The 24,110-nt window shown below is 35.5% G+C and overlaps 5 protein-coding genes across 5 annotated transcripts; 3 read left to right on the forward strand and 2 right to left on the reverse strand.

Annotated features, from left to right (window-relative positions):
- Positions 1-1,183: 1,183 nt before the first annotated feature.
- On the forward strand, positions 1,184-3,509 carry LOC133671039 (protein ABA DEFICIENT 4, chloroplastic-like; the record flags this gene model as incomplete). The annotated part of the gene is made up of 5 exons (XM_062091657.1): positions 1,184-1,406; positions 2,312-2,412; positions 2,860-2,988; positions 3,082-3,170; positions 3,251-3,509. Coding segments are annotated over 5 exons (690 nt in total), but the record flags the coding sequence as incomplete, so codon positions are not given.
- A 3,001-nt stretch (positions 3,510-6,510) lies between these two features.
- On the forward strand, positions 6,511-8,141 carry LOC133671536 (uncharacterized). The gene is made up of 4 exons (XM_062092303.1): positions 6,511-6,785; positions 6,912-7,227; positions 7,308-7,467; positions 7,611-8,141. Exons 1-4 carry the CDS (start codon positions 6,609-6,611, stop codon positions 8,077-8,079), a joined length of 1,122 nt encoding a protein of 373 aa, XP_061948287.1. The 5' UTR covers positions 6,511-6,608; the 3' UTR covers positions 8,080-8,141.
- Positions 8,142-8,238: 97 nt separating this feature from the next.
- On the reverse strand, positions 8,239-12,987 carry LOC133671537 (uncharacterized). Its single transcript, XM_062092304.1, has 10 exons — positions 12,767-12,987; positions 11,986-12,178; positions 11,809-11,894; positions 11,027-11,111; positions 10,479-10,557; positions 10,184-10,314; positions 9,947-10,033; positions 9,688-9,800; positions 9,003-9,133; positions 8,239-8,651 (listed from the first exon to the last, which is right to left on the reverse strand). Exons 1-10 carry the CDS (start codon positions 12,823-12,825, stop codon positions 8,539-8,541), a joined length of 1,077 nt encoding a protein of 358 aa, XP_061948288.1. The 5' UTR covers positions 12,826-12,987; the 3' UTR covers positions 8,239-8,538.
- A 2,747-nt stretch (positions 12,988-15,734) lies between these two features.
- Positions 15,735-18,047, reverse strand: LOC133671651 (transcription factor bHLH75-like). Its single transcript, XM_062092462.1, has 6 exons — positions 17,553-18,047; positions 17,319-17,438; positions 17,087-17,152; positions 16,439-16,507; positions 16,259-16,336; positions 15,735-16,033 (listed from the first exon to the last, which is right to left on the reverse strand). Exons 1-6 carry the CDS (start codon positions 17,952-17,954, stop codon positions 15,941-15,943), a joined length of 828 nt encoding a protein of 275 aa, XP_061948446.1. The 5' UTR covers positions 17,955-18,047; the 3' UTR covers positions 15,735-15,940.
- Positions 18,048-21,460: 3,413 nt separating this feature from the next.
- LOC133670516 (small ribosomal subunit protein eS7-like) lies at positions 21,461-23,746 on the forward strand. The gene is made up of 6 exons (XM_062091021.1): positions 21,461-21,607; positions 22,366-22,450; positions 22,540-22,613; positions 22,735-22,858; positions 23,086-23,268; positions 23,385-23,746. The coding sequence occupies exons 2-6, from the start codon at positions 22,376-22,378 to the stop codon at positions 23,502-23,504; spliced, it is 576 nt and encodes a 191-aa protein (XP_061947005.1). The 5' UTR covers positions 21,461-21,607; positions 22,366-22,375; the 3' UTR covers positions 23,505-23,746.
- Positions 23,747-24,110: the final 364 nt, after the last annotated feature.

Raw genomic sequence — 24,110 nt, forward strand, 5'->3', positions numbered from 1 at the left:
GGTTCAATGCAGGCTTTTCAATGGCGGATCACCAACTTATTTGGAAACTTTATGCAATACATTAATTGAATTGAATGGCTTTTTTTTTTTTTTTTTTTTTTTTTATTTACGTGGGGTGTCCGAGCCAGCTTGCGTGCATCACGACTATTCCCCACGGCCCATTGGATATCCTGCAAGCCCAGGGGCAGGTTAGGCACCGCGGGGGTGATAGGCGTGCACATAGAGGGTCGAACCCGGGACGGGAGCGGAACAAGTCACACGATTGACCACAGCAGCTAGACCCTCAAGTGCAATTGAATGATGCTGTCTATGGATTTGATACAAATTCAAAAAAAAAAATAAAAAAAAAACTCTTCAACATCAGGTCCAGGTTACTTCTTATTTCATGTTTCTAAAATGCAACGCTCAATTTTACTGGTTTTGGATGGATTTCTCTTTGATTGCAAATGGAAAGTTGGCCTAGCTGGAATTAGACTTGTTACATTTCTGTTGAGTTTCTGCAAGTCCAAGATGGCTTTTGCAACCCAGTTAAAAAAAAAAAAAAGATGGCTTTTGATTTGATTTTGGAGAGATTATTATTTTGGGGTTGCCATCATGAAAGTTTACCTTATGTTATAAGTACATATAAAATTGTCTGCTAGAAATATGCTTTTACATGAATTTAATCATGTTCGGGTAATTAGGCTACTCCATTACTTGAGGAATATGGTGATTTCAGTGATGCAGTGAGGATTTGCACCTCAATGGTAAACAGTTGCACTGCTGCACTATTTATGTTTACTCTTCACATCCTCTATGTGGACTGTGGTTCTTTTCCTTTTCCATTTCATCCCTTCTTCTCATTTGATTTTGTTGGCATATCAGACACTTGGGTTGTTATTGCTAAGTTTACAGCAGCACATTGTTTATCTCTCTCTATCTTGTTAACGAGCCAAAGTTATTGTCATGTTATGATGCTGGTAATATCAGAATACGATCAATTATTCATGCTATGCCTCTCAACTAGATTAAATGGGTTCAGATTGTATGAAATTTCCTGTCCCTCCAGTAGAAGTGTTGCATGCACTGAATTTGTGTTTGAATTGCCTCTAAGAGTGCGCCATGAAAGTGAAGCGCCCAGATTATGTTGACGAGCTTGAGGGTTTGTTTTTCTCAAGGTTTATTTTGATTTCTTGTAGAATGATTACTTGGGGAAGACTATAAGATCTCATCACATTGTTGGGAAAGATCGAAAGTAATTTCTTCCCTCAGAAGTAATAGCACCGAAATCTTTGGTCGACGGGTTGCAAGAGTGGGATCTGACTTGCATAGAGACTGGAGTTTTCTAGGAGGTTCAAGAATTGTCATCCATCCAAAACTTACTAATTTCCTCGTCTATCGAAAAAGCTCAGGAGTAAATGCATCATGTCATTCTTTGTTTTAGCCAGTTGTCCTAGTTATTCAACATATATGATGTTTATATTTCATGAGAAGTTTCGAGCATTTCTTTTCTTCCATTTTTTATTTGCTTATTTGGATTCTATATGATACATTGCTGAAGGTCTCCAATATTTAAATGCTTGAAGATTTGTCTGGTTTGTGTACATTTTAACTGTGCAAACTTTCTGGTTTTCTTTTCTTCCCCAAGATGAATTTGGGACTGCCTTTCCTTTTTTCAAAAAAAAAAAGGAAGGAAGGAAGGAAGAGAAATAGAAATCTATTTTTTAAGAAATTATCTTATTGTAACTCATCTTTTCCCTCCTATTGTGCTTGGACTCTTTTCCTGCTCATTTCTGAATGTAACCTAATTTTAGCTCGACTCCCTGCTGTTTTCTATGAAAAACATTTCTGGCTATCAGGGTCAGATGCTTGAATTATGTGCTGCTTTAGGATGTTTGAGGTCGATTACTTGGTTCGAATTATTTAGAAAACATAGATAAGCTGTTCTCAAATGGTGATTTGGCTCATGACAGTCAACTTATAGAGCATCCCAATTCTTTAGCATTTTTGTTTTGTTATGACTGACTGATTATGCCTGTACTTGATCTCCTCTAGAATTAGTTGTTATCATAGCCTCAGAAATGAGGGACTTTGTTGGTTCATAATCTATCACAAATACCAATGGGGACTTATGGTCAGGTAGCAATAGTTTTGTATCTCCTCTTGGATATTTTCTGGGTGACGCATGGATAAAAACAGGTTTTTCTGTCTGTTACTGCTAAGAGTCCACAACTTATTTCTTTCAAATGCGGTGCCGCTAGCAACATCTATGAACTTTAAGTCTCTGTCTTGTAGATGTCATTTATTATTATTTTCTTGCTTTATATTATAGGGTTGACAAGTTCTCAGATCGCAAGCAGTGTTTTTACTTTGGGAACAGCAGCTGTTCTCCCATTTTACACACTTATGGTTGTAGCTCCTAAAGCTGAAGTGGTATGCTTTCTGTGCTTGTTAGGGATGTCATATGTATGCTCTCCCTTATTTCTCTTTTAATTCACATGGTATCTGTTCATTGTGTATGAATATTCAACTTCCTTAATTTCACTGATTTTGCACAGAAATTTGACTTGGTTGTTGCTACAATTATATTCTGTTTTGAATCCTGATTTTTAAGATGTTGGGGGTTTTTATTCTTAAATTATGTACTCTTAATAAATATCGTCCACTATCAGTCACAACGTTTTTGTTGAATCTTTTTTCTTTCCTTGCAACTAGCACTTCTGATGAATTACAAGTCAAGGTTTTTTTTCTCTCTGGAGTTGCTGAATCCCGTGTTGACCTTTAACTTCTGTCTGCATGTGATTTTCCTTGTAAGCTCGTTGATCACACGCCTTTTTTTCAAACAATCAACATAACTTGTTAAATTTGCTCACACTGCAGACTAGAAAGTCTATGGAAAGTAGCATTCCATATGTTGTCCTGGGACTTCTGTATGCATTTCTATTATACCTGTCTTGGACACCTGAGACAATACATCTGATTTTTGCGAGCAAATACTGGTTGCCAGAGGTATGAAATATCCATGCATTTAAAAAAAAATGAAGCAGATGTGTGTTTGTTGTGAAAGGTTAATGGAAACTTCTATCTGATTTCTGCATGTAGCTGCCTGGTATAGAAAAGACTTTCTCCAGTGAGATGACATTAGCTTCAGCATGGATTCATTTGTTAGTTGTAGATCTATTTGCTGCAAGGTCTATCTCTTGATTCCCCCTCTCCTTCTTTCTCTTTTGCACTTCTAACACTTCTGCCATTGTGATTAATGATTATCTAGGCAGGTGTTTGATGATGGACTAGAAAACGAAGTTGAGACTCGGCATTCAGTTTCTCTTTGCCTGCTCTTTTGCCCGATTGGAATCGTCACTCATGTCATCACTAAAGCACTAACCAAAAGTGCCGGAACTAGTAGACATGGCATGTAATTCATGATTGACTGGTGCTGAAATAATCAAATCAATTTGTAGGGTGCTGGAAAAAAAAATGGATTTCCCTATGTGAAAAAAATACTACGGATCAAATCAGCCTTTCATGAACTTGTTCTCGGCCAAACTTTCGTTTTCTTTTATCATTAAATATTACATGACTTGGTATTTGTCTCTACCGGGGATCAAGCTATCACAATATGGATGAACATATATTATTTCTTCCTTAAGTTGCACCCCAAACTTTTGATCCATCTTCTCTTTAGCCAAAGCAATGAGGGCTAGCATGTCTTGAGAAGTTGAACCACAAGCATTTTTGAAGAAGTTCGAAATCATTGCTCCACCTACTCTGAAACCTTTTTCTCAATCAACTCAGCTGCTGCAACTCCAAATTCAGATGGATTTGTAAACACCGAGCCAGCACTACACTCGCTTAGTGGTTGAGTTCTCCTCCTGCAAATGAAACCATGCTAAGCATCATTTATTAAGCAAATACAAAACACGACAATTTCTTGTCATGGCTACCTATCAGAGTCTTCTTGTTGCCTTATTCTTGCTGTTCTTGAGCCCTGCAGTTGGAAAGTTACTGCAGCAATAGGTGCCTAGTCCTTCATGTCTTGAAACGGAGAACATGGCAGCCAAACTTAAGATCAATCCTCTTTAAGAGTCTAACACTTCCCTTCAGCTGTAACAATGACAACAATTTCAATGGCACCAGCAATCTTCTTCGTTTGGCAAAATAAATAAATAAATGTCAACCTCTTCAGTTACTTTCACAAAGGCATGTAAAAGTAGTTAAAGATTAGAGATATGGAATTACCTGCCCAATAGCTCCAGTATTCATGCAAGCAGCTCCACCTACAGTCCTAGGAATTGCTCCTGCAAATTCAAGACCTGTAAAACCTTCGTTGCAACATTGTCAAATGAATCAAAATCCGCTTCCAACACTATAAACTTCATGCTCTATCTTGTCCAAGAACTCAATCCGATTCTAGACAACACAACCATCAAACCCCAGATCGTCAAAGAGACAGATTGAACCTTTACCAATAATAAACTGTCTGATGGAATGTTGATGACAGTATCTGCACTCTTCTAACCATTAAGAAATTATATACTGTTGCACGAGAAATAAAGATCATATGGCCGTTGAGAGACAGAGATAAAGAAAGAGACCTGAGAGCAGAAGCCAGCTTGTTATGGTAAAAAACTTCAACAAAGTAGTTACAAGGGCCACCATTGCCCCCAGGTGCTGAGATCCTTCAACAATTTTTATTTTTTTTATGAATTTAATTCTTATTTACTTGATTTTTATTTTTATATTAGATATTTTTATAAATTTATGAACTTAAAATTTTTTAATTTAATCCTTCAATTTAATATTCGATGATAATTCAAGTTTTGACCTTTAATATTTTAGTTTTAAATTTTTAAAGCACAAGCTTCTCACTATTTGTAATGTGGTACTGCCACCAGTAGCATTGTGTAGTCAAGGCTGCTTCCATTTGCTCAGTCTTTCTTCTCGATCAATTTCACGTCATTAGGCTATCTTATTAATTTCTTTTGGTAGTGCCACCTGTCAGGGCTGATTGAGGCATAGTTATAGAATCCGGTATTGCTAGATAAGTTAAACTTGGTAACCCACCGATGTGGGATATAACATGGTCTAAGTTAGTGAGAAAATCTAATTTTTTTTAAAAAAAAAATATAATTTGATATTTTTTTATTTTTTTAAAAAAAATTGTATCAATCTAAGTCAACTTGCTCGACTCACATCCTAGATCTTGAATCAGCTCTATCATGAGTTGGATCTTCTAACTATGGATTTGAAGATTTTAAAAAACAAAATTGCATGTTTTTTTTTTAATATTAGAAAAAAAATGATTTGCAAAAAAAAATAGTAAAATAACACAGTTTATATATATTACGATTGAAAAACACGATATTTAAGCTTGTCGCTATTCACAATCACGTTATTTTTATTAAAGAAAAATGTGAAATGGAATGCACATGAGGAGAGAAGAGAGATAAAACAAACTCAAAGACACATTGAAACTCGGATTATAACATCACTGGTATCATAAAAAAGATCTTAACGAGAAGAATCTAACGACACCAATAAATATCACCAACAGTGATCCAAGCATGTTACACTTCCCGTCCAAAGATGGTGAGTGGATCACTTGTTTTTGGTGGCAAATGTCTCTCACTCGAGTAATTGCTTGGTGCATTAGATTTATCTCATCGAGATTTTTTTATGGTACAGATAGTATCATAATCGAAGCTTTCGTGCATCTCTTGTGTCTTTTTATTTTTCCTTTCTTTATTTCTTTCTCCCCTCTCTCTCTTTAAAAATTATAATGAAGAGAGGAGAAAAAAAAGAAAAAAGAAAAAAGACCATGGACTCACATTGAAACTCCAACTACTATATTATCAGTATCATTGAAAAGATCTATACGAAACGAATCCAATAAAATTAATAAAGTTCATCAAAGATGACCGAGTGAGTCACACTTATCATCAAAGATAAACGAGTCACTTGCTGCCTTTATATGACAAATATGATGCATTCGGGTCACCTCATTTTTCTATATTAAAATTTAATATAGTGATTATAAATAGTGATAAACATGAAAGTTATATTTTTCAATTACAATTTGTATTTTTTTAAAAAATTATGTTATTTTATTAACATTTTTCAAAAATAAAACATGCTAATAATAATAATAAATAGCTGGATTTGAAGCGGTAAAAATGTTGGGATTACCACTTCGATGATGATTACAAGTCCAAAGCGAAAGCTTCTTATGACTTGTGAGCATTAAATATTTAAAAATGCTATAGTTTTTATTTTTAAATGTATTTTTTAAAAAATAGTATTAAAAATTAGAAAATATATATTTTAATATATTTTTAAATAAAAAATATTTCTAAATATAATTTATACCATTCACGTATCTATGCAATGATGTCCGTGAGTTTCTTATTTCCCCAAAAAAGGAAAAATATCCCTGAAGTCAAAGCTGACACCGACAAGAGATTTTATTTCTACGTCTAAATTCTCTATGACCACTCAAAATCATGTATTTCTTTTACTATATATATTTTTTTTATGTTTTTCATGGCGTGTACTGTAAGTTCCTCTCATAGCCCTCTCGAACTCCTTGGAAAAATCTCCCCCTTCTTCATCCTCATCAATAACCCAGAACCATGGCCATGGCCTCGTTGTTTATCTCTTCTTCACCATCTTTTACTCTCCCTCCTAAAACTTACACAAAATATCAAACAGCTTACTTTTTAAAACCCTTTTCTCTCAAGGCTGCTTCCACATCTGTTGATCAACAACCCACAATCTCTTTAGCCGATAAACAGCCCTCCCCTTTTAAGGTAAGAGCAAACCCTGTCCTGGTTTACAATTAGCTTCAAGAAATTTCTGAATTTTCGGCTATGGATTCTTGTTGTTTGTTTTAGTTACATTCCTCTGACAACACATTTTTCTTCATCTTTTTTCAGGCAAATAGCTGGCAATGGAAATTCCAGGACAAGGTTTTAACTGTCTATTATGAAGAACATGGGAAGGAAAGCCCTGAACCAACCAAAAACATTTTAATGCTGCCAAGTATTTCTGATGTTAGCACTGTTGAAGAATGGAGATCGGTAGCTGGGAACATTGTTCAACGAGCCAGTAAAATCAATTGGAGGGCTGTGATTGTTGACTGGCCTGGTTTGGGCTATTCTGATAGGCCTAAACTAGACTACAATGTTGATGTCATGGAGAAATTTCTGAGAGACTTCATAAGTGCTCCAGATGGTCCAATGAAGCACTTTGGTGAGTTTTGATTTTCTTTGATTATTGTTAGTGATATGGTGCTTCACTCATACTTAAATGAGTTTCTGCAATTAATTCAGGAAATGATTTAGTCATCTTTGGTGGAGGGCATGCACCCACAATTACTCTTTGTGCTGCAAAGAAGGGTTTGGTGAAGCTAGCAGCCATTGCTGCTGTTGCACCCACCTGGGCTGGTCCTCTTCCTATTGTGTTTGGTCGAGATTCCACCATGGAAATGAGGTATCACAAATTTCAGTGTAGCTTTTACTTATCCTTGTAGCTTTTAATCAGGAAATGCTGTCAGCTGCTTCTCTGTATTCTATTATAGTTCTAAGAGTATAAAACTGATCTCTCCACTTCACTGCTCATGCATGACTTGCCAGGTATGGGCTGCTAAGGGACACCTTAAGGACCCCAGGCGTTGGTTGGATGATGTATAACGTGCTTGTAAGCAACGAGAAGGCAATTGCATCACAGTACAAATCCCATGTCTATGCAAATCCTGACAATGTGACTCCTGATGTTGTTGATAGTAGAATTGCACTGACAAAACGAAAGGGAGCTCGTTACGCTCCTGCTTCTTTCTTGACAGGTCTCCTCGACCCAGTTAAATCCCAGGAGGAATTCCTTGAGCTCTTCGCAGATTTGGATGGAAAAGTACCGGTTCTTGTTGTGTCAACCAAAAGTTCACCAAAGAGGTCAAAGGCAGTAATGCAAGCACTCAAAGGAGCCAAAGGGGTCAGTAAATTTGTTGAGATTCCAGGCGCTCTTTTGCCACAGGAAGAGTATCCCACTATGATTGCAGAGGAGCTTTACCAATTTTTGCAAGAAAATTTTGAATTTAACATTTGATATCAGAAAGGTCTTTAATCATTGTTCCATTTATGAATACAAATAGATGAAGTTTCAAGACATATCAGACCCTCTACACTTGAGAAGAATTTGATACTCTTTTCAATCAACCTCTCACATGCTATTATTTCGTCTAACAAACAATGAGAAAAGTCAATCTGGGAGCGAGAACTGTTCAACATCTGGGCATATGTCAGTTTTTGATATGCGTTTACATCATTTATATACACATCAATTCAATACAAAAATTAATCAGCCACTTGTTAGAAAACAAAAGCAAGAATGTGAGATTTCGGACGTTACGATTCCACTCATTCTTACCCAGTATTCCGTGAAATGTTTCACTGGCGTCGAAAAAGGAGATAAATATATAAGAAATGGTAATTGTCTCCTAGCTGTAAACACTTGCTCTAGCTGTTGTGTACACGTGAAAAACCTGCCAAAGAAATACAGCATACTTCAAGTAGGAAGTGGGGACATCTGACCTTGATCTTCCAACACCCCATCCAATGGATCAGATTGCTGAAAAGAACCCTTTTTACCACGCTCCAAAGCAGTTGCCTCGTAAATCCCTACAGCATGACACAAACGAGGAGACCATGAGGGGTGTTTATTTCCACCAATGTGCTAGTTTTTGTTCTTCATTGTATCTATGTTCAAATGGTTTGGTTAGTGGTAATAAAAATTTATGTGGCATGCTTTTCCTTTTCTTCTACTCCAGTTTTTTAGGGAAATAATAAGCTTCTCGAATATGACATCTATCAAAATCTTTTACATATTCTAGTCAGCTTATCCACCAGTCTGACCATAAAAAACAAAGGATTTGTCTCTCTATTGCAGACTCGATAACTTATTTATGAATTGCAAGGAATTTCCCATAAACAATGAATGGAGAAACATAAATGAAAGACTTTTAAACATACCAAAGCCCAGGATCAAGGAACATATTATGAAGCCTGGAAGAGAAAAATCCATATTGTAGACAATTTCCATGACAATGATGCATCCTCCAGCTGCCATTAGGTGCCTTGGTGAAGAGAACACCATGTGCAGTCTGCAAACAAATATAGTTCTTTTGATCACAAGAGTGTTCTAAATAATTGTCAAACTTGCAACTTACATTTACTTGCAAACAACCAGCATTTACATAAATGTTCCATTAAGAAAATGAAAAAATTCCACTTAATTCTTGAATTAAATACAAAAGACAACAGATTCCATAAAAGAAATCAGCGAGTGCATAGAACACAGTCATGAACAAGCATAAGCATGATAGATAAAATTTATGTGTCACAATTACAAAATGGTCCCCTTTATTGATGCATTTAGGCCTCTGCACTAGTATAAGCAACGTTAATATAACTAAGTGGCCTCATCTTCATGGACCTCAAGAAAATGAGAACCAGTTTAAAATCTTACAGCAAAAATGCTCCAAGTGTATTTAGTAAATGTACCCTACCAAAGGGGCCTTGTAATTATGCCAAAGCTGTAGTCAGCTATTGCATGCATTAAAACATATTTTAACAAACTAATTCAACGAAAGCTAGTCAAAACATGAGTATACTGAAAGGCTCAGCATCACTTGAGAATTGACCCAGAAAAAGGTACCTCTCCTCTGCAATACTGTCAACATAGAATATCAGGATAACTCCAAAAACAGTAGTGCTGAGAAATGCCCAGGTTGAAAACGGCAGTTGTACACTGCTGCCAGAAGTTGATCCCTGAAGTACTCAAAAAATAAAAATTAAAAAGCAGAAAATTTTTAATCAGGCCAGAGCTCCATGGGGATTTAAATAAAGAAATAATTTCCAAAGCTTGATACAGTAAAATTAAAAATGAGACTAAAAATTTCAGATTTATAACTTACAATGATGAAGTCCCACATGGCCACAGGAAAAAGAAAACATGTCGCAGAAGTAATGGTTATTGCATTAAGCCTCCTTTTAAGTTGATTCTGGCAACAAGGAATGGCCAGAATTAATATTAGAGTTTCACACAATGCCCAAAGGAAAAGGGCAGAGAGCTAATTAAGAGAACAAAGGTTAGCTGCAATCATTTGCCAACAGGGTACCAAACAATAATGTAAATGGATGAATTTGAACACCTTGAGTGAAACACGGCGTGCGATAACCCTTCTTAAAGCTGATAGGATTCCAGCAAGAATTGGAACTACCATTTCTCCCATACCCAAAACTTCCTCTGTCTGATCCTCAGTAGTAGGACTATCTTTGAATGGTATTTCCCATTAAGACAAAACAAGCTTGAAGAATTCTCACAATAAGAATACAGGCATAAAAAGAAAGAGGAAAAAAAACCCAAACAAGGAAACTGATGCTAGTAAATCACTAAACCTTATTACTACAAATTCAATGAGAAAAATTGGATCTACACAAGGATATTAAAGGGTGAATATGTGGCCATGGCCCACCCTTGAGACAAGAAGTAGAAAGACGCCATCATCGCAATGAGCCCACCAACCTGAAGAAAATGAGGAAGCACCCATTATCTTCTAGATCTTACACTGATTGCAATTAAATGATATAGTGCATGTGGTCATCGGATTGTTATAAAATTCAAAACCACATGTTAAATGAAGATGCTATTGAGAAAGAAGAGGAGATGGAATACAATAAGGAAGATAAGGCATCCCCCAAGTTAGCACAACTCAGTTATCTAATCTCTCTGATGTCATAAAGATCTCCCTTGACAAGTATATATTAATTGCATTTAGAATCCGACCATAATAAATCTCTCACCGTTACAAGTTTGATGGGCTCTGTTCAAGCATACATGAATATAAAAGAACCACAGTAGCATCTATGTTATCAGCATCACATACTAGTTAATGACCTCTTTTTTTTAAGTAACCAGTGGGAAATGATTTTGACTGAAAATGAGAAGCATGTCACTTAAAAACTGATGTGCTCAAAAGCACAGAGACCACAACCTTTTTCCAGATATGGCCCCTCCGTCCATACAATGCAGCAGATAATACTCCCAGAACAGCACCAGAATACTCCGCCAAGATAGCTCTAGAGTCATAACAAAGAATTATTACTACAAGTCTATAACTACAAATAAGTAGAAGAACACACAGAAAAAGAAAAGGCAATCACAGAAAACAGAAGAATAGGGCACTGTCCCTTCAAATTGGTATTAATAAGAGATTCTAGGTGCAAATTCCTTAGGCATCCTGGAATCTGTGAGCTAGAGAGCTTCTAAAAATTTGCATAAAATTATCCTCAAGTCCTATTGAAAGAGATTGCATAAATATACACAAGTTTCAAGTGATTTTAGACCTAGAAATAAGCAAAACACCACTAGATAGTGAAACTACAAAAACCTTTGGAAGAATGAACAAATTCACAACATATCAATTAAAGATAAATCCTATAAGAAGACTCTTTGCTACCTTGACAAGACAGGAGATAGTCCCAGGCAACCATAAATTAATCTTGGAGCATGTTTTAAAATGATTTGGAATTTTAAGCTTAATTTTTCAGAAGCCTCTTGTATCTTGTGCTCTATTCAAGACAATTTACAAGTGTAAATACACCTATAATCATCAGTAAATAGTGTTCATTTCTCAAATTGCCAAAGTTGAATCTCCTAGAGCGCCCCCCCCCCCCCCCCCCCCCAAGCGCAGAGGAAAAGAACATTTACAATTGAACAAGCCACTTGAAACTTTAGAATACTAATTTCAGATTCTTCCAAGTTGTACAAGCATACCTAACTGGTCCACACGACTTAAGTCCCTTTCCCCACAAGATGAAGTATAAAGCTGTTATCACACCATTTATAACAGATGGAACTACCTGAAAAACAGTTAACACAATTTAAGAATCAGCTAGTGCATACTTCCACATCAATATCTGAAATGAAAAGGACACATTTCTAGTCATTCACCTGCTGATTAGAGAGTGCTCTCCCCTTCCAAGGCTTTTGCAAAGCTAAAAATAGGATTGACGATGGAATCAAACAACTGAATATAAAAAGTACCACTGAAGCTCCAGTCTGAGACAAATAGCGGTACATCGAATAAACTGACCATATTCTCAAGAAGTTGCCAATAACATGGATGATCTGCAATGGAGTGTGACTACACCGAAATACCAAAAACAAAATCATTGATACAAACCGCTTCCACTATATCAAGCACAAACACATTGAAAAAGAAAGCATAAAGCATAAACAAAACAGCTTGAGCACTCAATGAGTAATCAAACATGCTTCCATGTTAAACTTAAAACAACCCATTAGCCAGACAATTTCGCATCAATTCACAAGAAACTGAAACCGAAACCACCTCAACCCCACCAGAAATGCACCAAAATCATATATTGCCGTCCCTCCAATAAAATCCCGTCATTCAAACCTAATACAGTTATTACTAAACTATAGATTTCCTTAAGTAAGCTCCAAACAGCTATCACAGCGCTAAATCAAGCACTTGTTACAACCATTACATTGTTCTTTATCCTCAAAATTACCTTAAAACCCCCAAACAGAACTGACCTTACAAGATTTCCCAATAAACCCACCTTAATAACAACCTCGAAAACTCAAAAAAACAATCTTTCTTAGCAGCTTACACTAAAAAAAATCATTCAATCAGAACCAAAATAAAGAAGCAAAGAGAGACATCATTAGGGTTAGGGTTTTAGAGAGTGAAAGCGATTTTGCATACCTAAAATGAGGAGAAGATCCTACTCCTCGATCTTCACTAATTTGTCTTGGGGTCATCATTTTTAATCAAATTACTAGATAATGCGATCCAATGCCAAATTAATTTAACAGGGAAAAGAATCTGGGTGAATAGTGTTTTTCTTCTCGTTAGTGTTTTTTCACAAAAATAAATAAATAAATAAATAAATCCAAAGTTGAATCTGTCTCTACTCTCTTCTCCAGTCTTCACTCTTCGTTTTCTTTCTCTTGAAGTTGAGAATTTTGGGCTCAATCAGTTGTTGGACTTTGACCTCTTCCTCTTCTTGGCCCACTTCTCATAGGCCCAATAATTAGTTAGGGCTTCAGTATTATAAAGTATAGTCATTAAAATTATGAAACTCTCACATTTGAGCATTGCCTTTGCAATTGACTGGAATGAACTGTTTTTGTAAGAAGCTGAAATGAAAGATATTAAACTTGATTTGCGCATGGTGATTCGGATATTCATTTTAATAAATAATAATAATAATAATTATTATTATTATTTTATATTAAGGCTCAAATCAATCCAAATTAATAAAAAAATAAAACATTAAAACAATATTCATTTAAAAAAAATAATTAAAAAAATATTAAAATTAATAGATTTTAACTAGGTGAAGATTGAACTCATCAAATTAATCAAATTAAATTGATCAATTCTGGATTGATTTATTTAGACTTAACCAGGATTAAATCAATTGAATCCTAATTTGATCCACTGCTGGGTAGAACAGATTGAATTTAATAATAGTGATTATTATCATTATTTTGCTTCTTAATAAGAACAGTGTTGATACTATTTTAATCATCATCACTAGCCTTCACTAGAAACTGTCCCACCACTCCACTTCTGATTTTGCACGCAGCATTAGCAAATTCATAGAAATAGGGTTAATTACTGATGTTTGTTCTTTCACATCCGAGAGTAACTCTCACAAGAGGCACTGTGGGATTTCAAATCAGGAAACTTTGGAGATATATTTATATCATCTTCTTGTCCCCTGGTATAATGCACCTTAAATTATTGAATTGCAATACACCTTAAAATATTCATAAGAAATTATGACATGGACTCTTGGTCTTTGGAGACAGCACCTTTATCAACTATCAAGTCATCTTAGAATGGTTCTGGGTCACGTTTTGGAGAAAGGAAATAAAGTAGACTCCTGATTGTTTGGTTTGCTTTGTTGATCTACTTATATAGAGTGTAGATAAGATGTTTTATCTGCTGTTCTTGATTTCTTTAAGATATTTTTCTTCTCTGTTTGCTGTGCGTTAGGTATGGGAGAGGTTGATGATCAATGCTACTGTGCTGATCCTTGTTCATTCGGCTCAATGGACACGATGTCGACACAGGCAACTTGCCTGTGTTCATCGTGCATGCACCAACAAAAAGCCAAGTGATGAAATTTTTTTCAAAAGGGAGTCAAAGAAAACAAGAGTATTTCAGATAGTAGAAGCTTTTAAGATTCTTAAGGTCATTTTCCTTTAAGAAATCTGAGAACCCATGTTGCTGTATCATCTTGTGAGCATGATATGGCCCATTCAAGCTGTCTTCTATCTTATATCTTTGGATGCAATGCATCTGTAAATTTATTCGCTTTCTTCAGTGCCATAAAATTATTCTCCAACTTTTTCATTACACTCATCCAAGTCTATGAATTGGCAACATCTATGAGATTCTGCTCATCCATATGCTTGTAGGACCCTATAATTCTGATAATCCGTTACATTGTCTGTGTCCATTTATCGTTATTGTTGTATGTCACAAAGTCTATTGTATGATTCTGTTTGAAGTCTGCTTGTCCCTTCAACGCAAACAGCGCTTTTCATCTGATAGAAACTCATCGATAATGCAAGAAAACAGTGCTTAAGGTCAAGTAATTATTATCCAAATAACATGTGTTTTCCTGCAAAGATTTATCTAATAATCTCTTTTTTTTCCCGGTTTTTACCAAGGGTATCTCCAGCCCTATTGGGCCTGAGACTAATGGCCGGGAGTGCGAAGGTTATGCCCTCCCAACAAATACGTTTCCAGGAGATCGAGCATCCGGGGTGGAGGCCGCTATATGCAGCCATGATTTCAATGTTAGCCTTGATGATGAAGCAATTGATTATATGGTGATGCATTTCCGATTGATTAGCTTTTGAACTATTGTTGTTTACATAATGCATGCAACTATGATTGTTGCTTGGTTAAGAAGTATGATGGAGGGCAATGGCATGACAGAAGCCTGCCACCTAAAAGAACAGACACCAGAGAGCTAACAAGAGAATTATGGAACATTGCTTGTAAAGTATATTTATTACATTGGACTTATCTTTGAATCATCTCTAGCTACTTGGAATTGTTTTTATCTTAAGGATTTTGATCATCATAGCAGGTTTTGCTTTAGCTACTAGTAATTTGTGGATAAGATTGATTTATGCAGGTGGTAGTCAAGGGGAAGTCTACTTGATCTGATCCATAGGGAAACAAACACCAATTACGTTCACATGTTGCTCTGTAAGTATGATAGCGATCGTGAATTTGCCTGCATATCCCTGGTATATGGTAGGAGTATAGAGATTGCGTATCTGATATGCATGTTCCCTTAAGATCATTAATTAGATTCTGTTGACAGGTGCAAAATACACTCTTTCTCTTCCTGTTTCTTTGTCTCTTGCACACCAAGAGAATCATGAACCACATGAACGTGTTTGGTTAAAGGGTGTGACAGACTCGCCAACTGGCCCAAATTTCAAATCATAAAGTGGGTGCATGTATAATTTTGTCACAGAATGGACAATGAATATACAAGCAATACATAAAGCCAAGAGAACCTCCTGAATCAAATTGATGCTTAGCTGCTCATGCCGACAGGGCATATCAATACATAGGATGTTACACACCACAGATCACTAAAGAAAGTCAAATTTGATATATTAAAAAAAAATAAGAAGAAAAATCAGCCCCCAAATTGGACAAGTAAATAGCAATATAATCTTCTTTTTTTGTACTTTATTTCTAGACATTTTCTGTGAAGTAATGCAAATATCTTTAGCGTGTCTGCCACATAAATACAGAGACATATTTGATTTATGGCAAAGGATGATAGCTAGGGAGCATATCCATGTGCTTTATAGCGACAAAGAGTAATTGCCAAAAATGCAGTCAAATGGACCATGCAGAGTGGAAGCAAGTGATTTCTCCATATCTTTCTCTCAACCATTTCTGTGTCTTCTGTGCTTCAGTTGAGTCTGTTCCCTGCACAGTTAATATTCCAGCTTCAGTCATTTTATACATGCACTCAGCCTTTCAGGTCACCACAGTTAGAGATACATTGCAGACTTATTTGAGATGGAATTTGGAGCACATGGCGACCAAATTATCTAATCAACTGCAGGTCAACATATTAATACTTTGGGTAAAAATAAATAAATAAGGCAGCCTCCTAGCTACTCAAGATTCAATAAGTTATTGTAAGAGCACCTGAGCCCTCTTTGAAGATTCTGTTACATTGTTCAGGTCATTAGAACTACTTGCAGCTGCAAGCTCCATGGAAAGAAACTGAATTTTGACAGAACAAGGTTAATCAAAACATGTTAGGGTATGGAATTATAAGATAAAACTGTAAAAATACTAGTACCAGATTCTGTCGTAGGAAATTACCTCAACTTGATTCTGCAATGAATGTACATAATTGATTATCTCCTCTAGCATAACTGCCATCCCCATTGACTGTACATTCATGGAATCATATCAGCTAATTTTACCGAATGAAATGGAATAATAAAATTTAAACTCGTGGCCGGTTAATTAAAGCTTTAATAATATTAGATTTTATTGAAAAGTCCAGATTAAATGGGCTTATATAATTTAAAATCAAATCTTCATTATCTAATCTAAATGAATCCATAACATATTATTGAAAAGTTATTAAGAAATTAAACCTTTTTGAATCATTTTTTTTTATCTAAAAGTCTCTTGAAATTTCAGCTAATCTAATGTAGAAAAAATAATATTAAAAATCTGTTTTTTACTTCTCTTTTTTTTCACCTTTTTTCAAGGGCTTATAAAAAGCTTGGTATTTGTGTTTTTATTTAATATTGGATTCTAACATCCTCTCATATCAGGTTATTAAGTAACACTCCGAGTTATAATTTATATTATTTTTTAATACTTATAATTTTAATCAACTAATTTAAACTTATTTAAACTTGAACTCCAAATATGCAGGAGTACATGTTTTTAAGAGTTATTCAATATTAATACATGCATGAATTATAATCAAAATTAAACTTGTGCAAAGGTTCTTACCCTGTGGCATCCAGGAACAAGGTCTTGCAAGCACCTTAACTTGTTATTGATTTTCTCTCTTCTTACCTGAGACAACAAATAGAAACATATACAGTCAGATTCTTCAGTTCATGACTTTTATTAGTCCATTCCTGTTCTTACTTGTTAGAAGAAACAGTAAGCCTAACCAATGGTTACAATGAGGCTTTATTGACGAAGCAAAATCTATTCAGCCAAAAACATATAAATTTACCCTTTCTGCTATACTGTGACTGTCTGTTGCTTGGCCTCTCTTAGCTCTAACATGAATAACTTCCTCTGCTTTGTCCCCTTCTTTCTCTTTGTTTTCACCTTTCTTACTTCCTCCTAGGTTCTAAGAACATCAAGAAAAGGTACCACTCAACTTTATGTTAAACAAAGGCTAGAAGTTCAAAGCTGAAATTAGAAAACAAATGGTAAAAACTTCAAGAAACAGACAGATACATACGTTCTTTTTCTTTGTTTCGTTTGTAGAGGCTGTAGCAGAAATGTAGCTGCTGGTTGATTGTTCCATTGATTTTCGCTTCTTGCTGTCATGGGAATCATTTTGATTCAAGGTAACAGTATGAACAACTGTTGCTGTACTCAAGATGTCAGGATGGAAAGTACTTGAAAGGTGGTTGTGATCATATGTTGCTGTAAATTCAGGTTGTTGGCGGGCCAACAAAGAGTCTGCTGAGAAGTCAGTGATGCTGAAACTCTCCAAGATGCTTGGATTCATCTCTGGAAGATGCTTGAGTATTTCCATGTTCATGTCCATCATCTCTGTCAAAGGCTGAGAAGGCCTAAACCTCTGCTGATATTCTGCAAACTCGGCCATGAAGCTTAAAGGGCCTAATTTTGCGTACATATAAAAGAGTTTTGGAATAGAATTTATAAGATGCCAACATGGTGTATTATTAGCTTAACAGTTTGTATTTTAGTGCATAATTGTTAGTAACTTGGATCTTGGGCCATTAAAATATGTTATCAATGGAATTGTGTTTTGCTTTACAGCTAAGCAAGTAAAAATTGAAAGCACAGGAGAATTACAAGTGGAAACTGAATCTGGATTTTATTGGTAGGTCCATGCAAAGGATATACACATGTATATCCAGAAGTGTAGGTCATATATGTTTCTAAAGTGGGCCTTAAATATTAAAAGAAATATGATAGAAGTACAACACTTCTTTTTTCCTTCGCCAAAAAAGAAAAGAAAAGAAAAAAGTTAAAGCAGAAGGTTAACTTCCTTTCTAGCTAGCTTGAGATCAACTTGAGACCCTTCATCATTTACTAAAGAAGTGATATAGGCAATCTTTTGAGCAGCAGATTAGCAGCATACACTATTTCAGCACACAATCCGCCACCAGCTCTACTGTGTAATGCTGACAGTAACTTGTTGCAATCAATAATTCCAGAACATAACTCAGCATCAAACAAGTTTATGTGCTGGCAAAAACAGCAATATAAGCTGGCAAAGGAAAATATATTTATGCTGATAGAGTTGCAAGTTTCTGAAAAACCAGACAACCCGGTAACAACAACAGTGAGCAAACACCACAAGACAACTGCCTTCCAGATATCACACATAAGCAGTAACAAAACTATCCAATGACAATTCTGTCTACAATAGAGCTACCGTATGTTATGCACTAAAATCATGTTTTATAAAACAATCTTTTGTAGCTAATGATCATAAAACTCAGCAGTGAATATTTGTTTGTTTGTAATCTCTGTTGTCATTTACAACAAACTTCTAATTAATTGATCTGCCACTCACATGTAACTGTAAGGAACCAAGGACTGCGGAGGCAAGGACTAATGGAAAGGCTAAACAAGCTATATAATATTGAGAGAAAGCTGTGAAGGGTCAAAATTTAATGTGGCAAACGAAGATTTGAAAAGAAAATAGGTCAAATGAGATGCGATTACAAACGCTTATCAGTGAGTGAAAAACTGAGGTTTTTTATTAGTTACCTAAGCTTGATAGCAATGGCTGTATTTTCTCCTCTCTTTCTATCCCAACCAAGCCTCTACACCCCCAAAATGACCGTAAAATCCCTTGCTGTCCTCAACAAATCCTACAAAATGCGGGTCCCTTATGAGATGAAGAAGGAGCAGACACGTCTTTTTCGACAACTCCCTTCTGGTCTGAGCATGGAAGTGATTGAACAAAAGGGTCTTGTTTTCGCAGATAAAAAAATAATAGAGACCCGAGAAGCAGCGAAAAGAACCCACCTTTGGTTTTTGTTCATGGAAGTTATCATCTGCTCGGTGCTGGGATGAGCACTGGTTGCCTTTCTTTTCATGGTTGGGCTTTGACTGCTATTCTGTTAGCTTGTTGGGTCAGGTCACGTCTCTGTCATTCCCCTCTCTTACCCACGACCGTTTATGTTTCCTGAAGTTTGACTTTTGAATTCTTGGTTTCTTAATTATTGTTATGATTTCAGTATTAAGTGTTTCATGTTCTTACAATTTACATTTTCATCTACAACATGACATCAGAATTTCTTGTTCTAATTTTCTAGTCCCAAAGAGTAAGATTGGCTGATCAAACAAGACTATTCAAGTGATAGTTATCTTATTTGAACCCATGAGCAGGTGACTCGCAGCTTTGCATTAAGGCTTTTCAAACAGATCTTTCACTCTGTAAGGAAACATTCTTCTCATCAACGATGGAGGATCATCTGGTGAAACGGTTAGTTTATATAGTTCTTCTCCATATCCTTGAAACCTAGTTTACTGTTCATGTTGTTCGAAATGACAAATGGACAATGAACAATGAACAATATATATATCCATGTGGTTTCATGTGTTCATGGCTCTGTTGATTTAAGCATATGTTGCCCTAACAAAAAGGAACCTGCATTTCAAGACATGGTATCAGACCCGGAATTGAGCTCCTTTGTGTTAAAAAATACTTCATGCACGACCTCGCTAGAGCAGGAAGCTTACTTTATGTCAAGAATTTCTTTTTGTTTTTCAAAACTAAATTACTTAGCCTTAAAGATAATGACTCCCTCCTGGAAGTCCTTTCAGGATGTTCAATATTATACCTTTCACGTGGATATGGTACCAAAAAGTTGGCAAACTTAAAATTCATCCATGGAATTTCTAGTTTTAGAAAGTATTGGTATTGGAGTTGGACTGTATTTTTTTAAAAAAAAATTATTTATTTTTAATGTTTTTTTATTATTTTGATGTTTTGATGTTTAAAATAATTTTTCTTTAAAAAAAAATATTATTTTAATATATTTCCAAACTAAAATTATTTTTTAAAAAATTTTAATCATATTTTCAAACAAGCAAAACACTAAAGTACCATTTAGAATTTCATTAGTCATGACTATATTTAACATTTATTTATTTTTTTGGGGCAGTTTATAATAAAAAAAAATTACATACAATTTTGAAAATTGCCCATCAAAAGCCATGCCCTTAGGTACTAACTTTTAGAGTTTTTTATGCTATACTTTGTGTTTGATTAGTACAAATATTAAGCAATTAAAAGCATATTTTGAACAAAATAATTACTGGGTTGAAATATCAAGATGCCAACCTTGGAAACCCACCCATTTAAAGCTTTTTATTTTTATTTAAAGTATGATAAAAATTATTTTTAAAAGTTTTTTTCATATAAAAATAAAAAAATAAAAATATTAATTTAAAATTAAAAAACAAAGTTGATTTGTTTTTAAAAAAGTGTGAATAATTCTTGTCTCTTTCAACTACCAATAATTAATGAAAGAAAGCTCAAGATGTTTTACCTAATTTATTTAATTCTACAAAAACGATAGCCATGCTGATGCAAATAATAATTTTTTCCCAAGCTAGGCCACCATTTTTCCCAACAAAATAAAAGGAAAGAATAAGCAGGGATTAAATATTTGAATTAATAAAAAAAAACTTAAGAAAATATTGCAAATAAAAAAAATACTATTATTATTAAACTTCATCTATCCCATAGTTTTAAAACTCGGCCCGGCGAGTTGATTCAGGACCCGGAGCTGAAACCAGACCGGATTGAAAAAAACAAGGAAAAACTTGATGTGACCCGGCTAACCCGGTGGGTTAACTGGTTAAAAATCCGATTGCAACTCGTTGATTTTTTTTTTTATTAAAACGACATCGTTTTGATTATTTAAAAAAAATAATCCAAATAACTTGATGACCCAGTTAAAACCTGAAATTAACCACCAAACCAGATTTAAAAACTATGATCTATCCGGTAAGTCAATCAGGATCTTAATTAAACTATTATATATAATTCAATATAAATTTCAAGAAAAACTAATATACAATAATAGGAAAGTAACAATGGGCATTGCCGTATGACTTTGCCGGCCCAAATTAAAAATAAGAAGCCATGTAAAATTCCCTCAACCAATCCTAACCGTTCAAAGCATAGACAAACTAAAACCCTAGATCTCCCTCTTATTAAACCCAAAAGACAGCCACTTCCTTTCGTCACTGTCGTGGTCTCTTAGCAGCAGCATCGGCAGCAACCAGGGCGCCTTCTACTTGGTAAACCTCATAAACACTAATGGGTTCTCTTTAAATTCCCTTCCTATTAAATGCCGAGCCTTCTAATCAGAGACTTTACTTGCTATGTATTTGCTTGCTGTGACTATTTTAGCTTCTAGATCATATGGGCTGTTTTTTTATTCTTGTTCATCAACTGCTTTCTCGTTAAAGATTGAATCTTGACATCTGTTTTGTTATATGGCTCCTTTTGTCTCCAAAAGGAAATGGGTTGTTTTTATTTTCTCTTACTTGGCTCTTATTTGAGAGCTTAAAGCTGCTGTCAGGTGTGTGCTTTTGTGGTCATCTACTGTGTAGAAACCCTAGATTAGGCTGATTCATAAACCTTGCCATTTGCGTATTTGTGTGCTTAGATTTGATGCCGTTATTTTTATAAATTGAACGAAGATAAAATGTGAGTGGGCTGTTAGGATGATGAAAAAGAGAAGTCATTTTTCTGCAGCGAATGACTTGTATTGATCGAGTTTGGAATTATGATATAAAAAAATACAAGTTTGGAGTTTGGTCTATCCTTTGTCATTATACCACTTGATGGATTCATCATTCATGGAAAGTTTTGTTCTCCAACTTGTAGTTTATTTATGGAAAAATGTAGAAGGAAACTTCTAGTGGACGTATGACTCGAAATTAGGTCCCATTAGGTAGACAAGTCACAAAAGAATGTGCAGATGTCTATTGTGATGAGTTTGACTCGACATTTCTTGTTCGTTATTGAATAATCTCTTGCTGTTACTATTTAGATCTGTGAAGATGTTCACCACAAGGAAGAAGATCCAAAAGGACAAGGATGCTGAACCCACCGAGTTTGAGGAGACAGTTGCCCAGGTTAGATCCTTAGGTTTCTATTCAAGTACTTTGGATTCTTGGATTAACTGAGTTGTCTATGATGTATTCTATATGTTTTTACTCTGCAGGCTTTATTTGATTTGGAAAATAGCAATTCAGACCTGAAAAGTGAGCTAAAAGATCTCTTCATAAATTCTGCAGTGTACGTAAATAATTTTATGCTTGCTTGTTCCTAGTGAAACTTTTCTGTCTTTTTCTTTCAATATTCTATTTTCCTTCTGGTGCCAGTATATTTTCTAATCTAAACTTCGTAAATTTTGCAGTCAAATAGATGTTGCTGGAAATCGTAAAGCTATTGTCATTTATGTTCCCTATAGACTGAGGAAGTCTTATCGCAAGGTTCATCTTCGCCTTGTTAGAGAGCTGGAGAAAAAGTTCAGTGGGAAGGTAACATTATCTTGTACTTAGTTTTCTACATCTGTAATGGATGGGCAGTATAAAGTCTTGAGGGTCCAACCTCAAGGCTGCAGGCTTAAGTCCCTATAAGAAGGTTGCTCAGCATTTATGGTTCCTAATCATGATGAGTATATAAAGTCAATCCCAGTTTCAGCTCAATACTTGTTTGAATCTGAATTCTGAGCTATGTTTCAATTGCTCCTCTGATAATCCGGCAGGATGTTGTTCTGCTTGCTACCCGAAGGATTGTGCGTCCACCCAAGAAAGGCTCTGCTGTTCAGCGCCCCCGTTCCCGCACCCTAACTGCAGTGCATGAAGCCATGCTTGAGGATTTAGTGTATCCTGCTGAGATTGTTGGAAAACGCACCAGATACAGGATTGATGGGTCCAAAATTAGCAAGGTAGTCTTGACAATTTAAGTCAAAGGAACAGAAAATTGTAGCTGGTATTGTAATCTCAATAACCATAACCTTTGCCCTTCTTATGAATTCTCTTTTTATATTCTTGTTTGTGTCAGATCTTCTTGGATCCCAAGGAGCGCAACAACACTGAGTACAAGCTGGAGTCATATGCTGGAGTTTACAGGAAGCTTACAGGAAAAGATGTGGTTTTTGATTTCCCCGTAACAGAGGCCTGAAGTTGATGATTATTTGTACTTCTTTTTTATTCAAGAGTTATATAGTTGCAGCAGATAGGATTCTACTTAAAATTTTGACTCTTGAATTTGGTTGGATGTCATTTTGAATAGGATAAAACTTTCTTCGATGTTTTTTTTACCATGCACTTGAATTTGGTTGAATGTCCTATGGATTTTTTATCAAAAAATTCCTGCGGATTGTTGGTTGTGGAAAATGTCACTTCCTTGGAAGTTTGGTTGTAGGTGATTTTGCGTGCTGTTCTTGCATCCATTGCAGTCTGGCTTAACAGCTGTGTAGTGTTTGGGGTATTAATGGATGCATGAGATGCCCCTTTCCTCTTGCATGTATGTCTGTTTTACCGAGGCCTATGGCTGGAGGAATGATCAAGCATGTTGTGATTGTGTTTGGTGGGATTTTTGGCATCCTGGTGGAGCCCTCGTTAACAAATATGGCAAGACCGTTGTTTACGACTCCAACTCATGGGTTTGAATATTGGACTTGGCCTGCAGACAGATCTGGAAGTCTAGTCCAAATTCAAGCGTCTTTATGCTGTGGTTCTTCTATCTACCCTAGTCCCAATGCTGCTGATTCTGTGTGGTTCGCAT

The sequence above is a fragment of the Populus nigra genome, chromosome 13 (assembly GCF_951802175.1).
Source record: "Populus nigra chromosome 13, ddPopNigr1.1, whole genome shotgun sequence".
Classification (NCBI taxonomy): domain Eukaryota; kingdom Viridiplantae; phylum Streptophyta; class Magnoliopsida; order Malpighiales; family Salicaceae; genus Populus; species Populus nigra.

Excerpts from the sequence above, each read along its gene's own strand:
- LOC133671651 (XM_062092462.1), bottom strand. The coding sequence starts at position 17,954 with ATGTACGCAAAATTAGGCCCTTTAAGCTTCATGGCCGAGTTTGCAGAA. Across the intron at positions 17,439-17,552 it reads ACGAAACAAAGAAAAAGAAC|AACCTAGGAGGAAGTAAGAA; the intron begins GTATGTATCTGT and ends TGATGTTCTTAG. Across the intron at positions 16,337-16,438 it reads CATTGCAGAATCAAGTTGAG|TTTCTTTCCATGGAGCTTGC; the intron begins GTAATTTCCTAC and ends GTCAAAATTCAG.
- LOC133670516 (XM_062091021.1), top strand. The coding sequence starts at position 22,376 with ATGTTCACCACAAGGAAGAAGATCCAAAAGGACAAGGATGCTGAACCC. Across the intron at positions 22,614-22,734 it reads CTCTTCATAAATTCTGCAGT|TCAAATAGATGTTGCTGGAA; the intron begins GTACGTAAATAA and ends TAAATTTTGCAG. Across the intron at positions 22,859-23,085 it reads AGAAAAAGTTCAGTGGGAAG|GATGTTGTTCTGCTTGCTAC; the intron begins GTAACATTATCT and ends ATAATCCGGCAG.
- LOC133671537 (XM_062092304.1), bottom strand. The coding sequence starts at position 12,825 with ATGATGACCCCAAGACAAATTAGTGAAGATCGAGGAGTAGGATCTTCT. Across the intron at positions 10,315-10,478 it reads GGCCACATATTCACCCTTTA|CATTCAAAGATAGTCCTACT; the intron begins ATATCCTTGTGT and ends AATGGGAAATAC. Across the intron at positions 8,652-9,002 it reads TTCCTTGATCCTGGGCTTTG|GGATTTACGAGGCAACTGCT; the intron begins GTATGTTTAAAA and ends GTCATGCTGTAG.
- LOC133671536 (XM_062092303.1), top strand. The coding sequence starts at position 6,609 with ATGGCCATGGCCTCGTTGTTTATCTCTTCTTCACCATCTTTTACTCTC. Across the intron at positions 6,786-6,911 it reads AACAGCCCTCCCCTTTTAAG|GCAAATAGCTGGCAATGGAA; the intron begins GTAAGAGCAAAC and ends ATCTTTTTTCAG. Across the intron at positions 7,228-7,307 it reads TGGTCCAATGAAGCACTTTG|GAAATGATTTAGTCATCTTT; the intron begins GTGAGTTTTGAT and ends CAATTAATTCAG.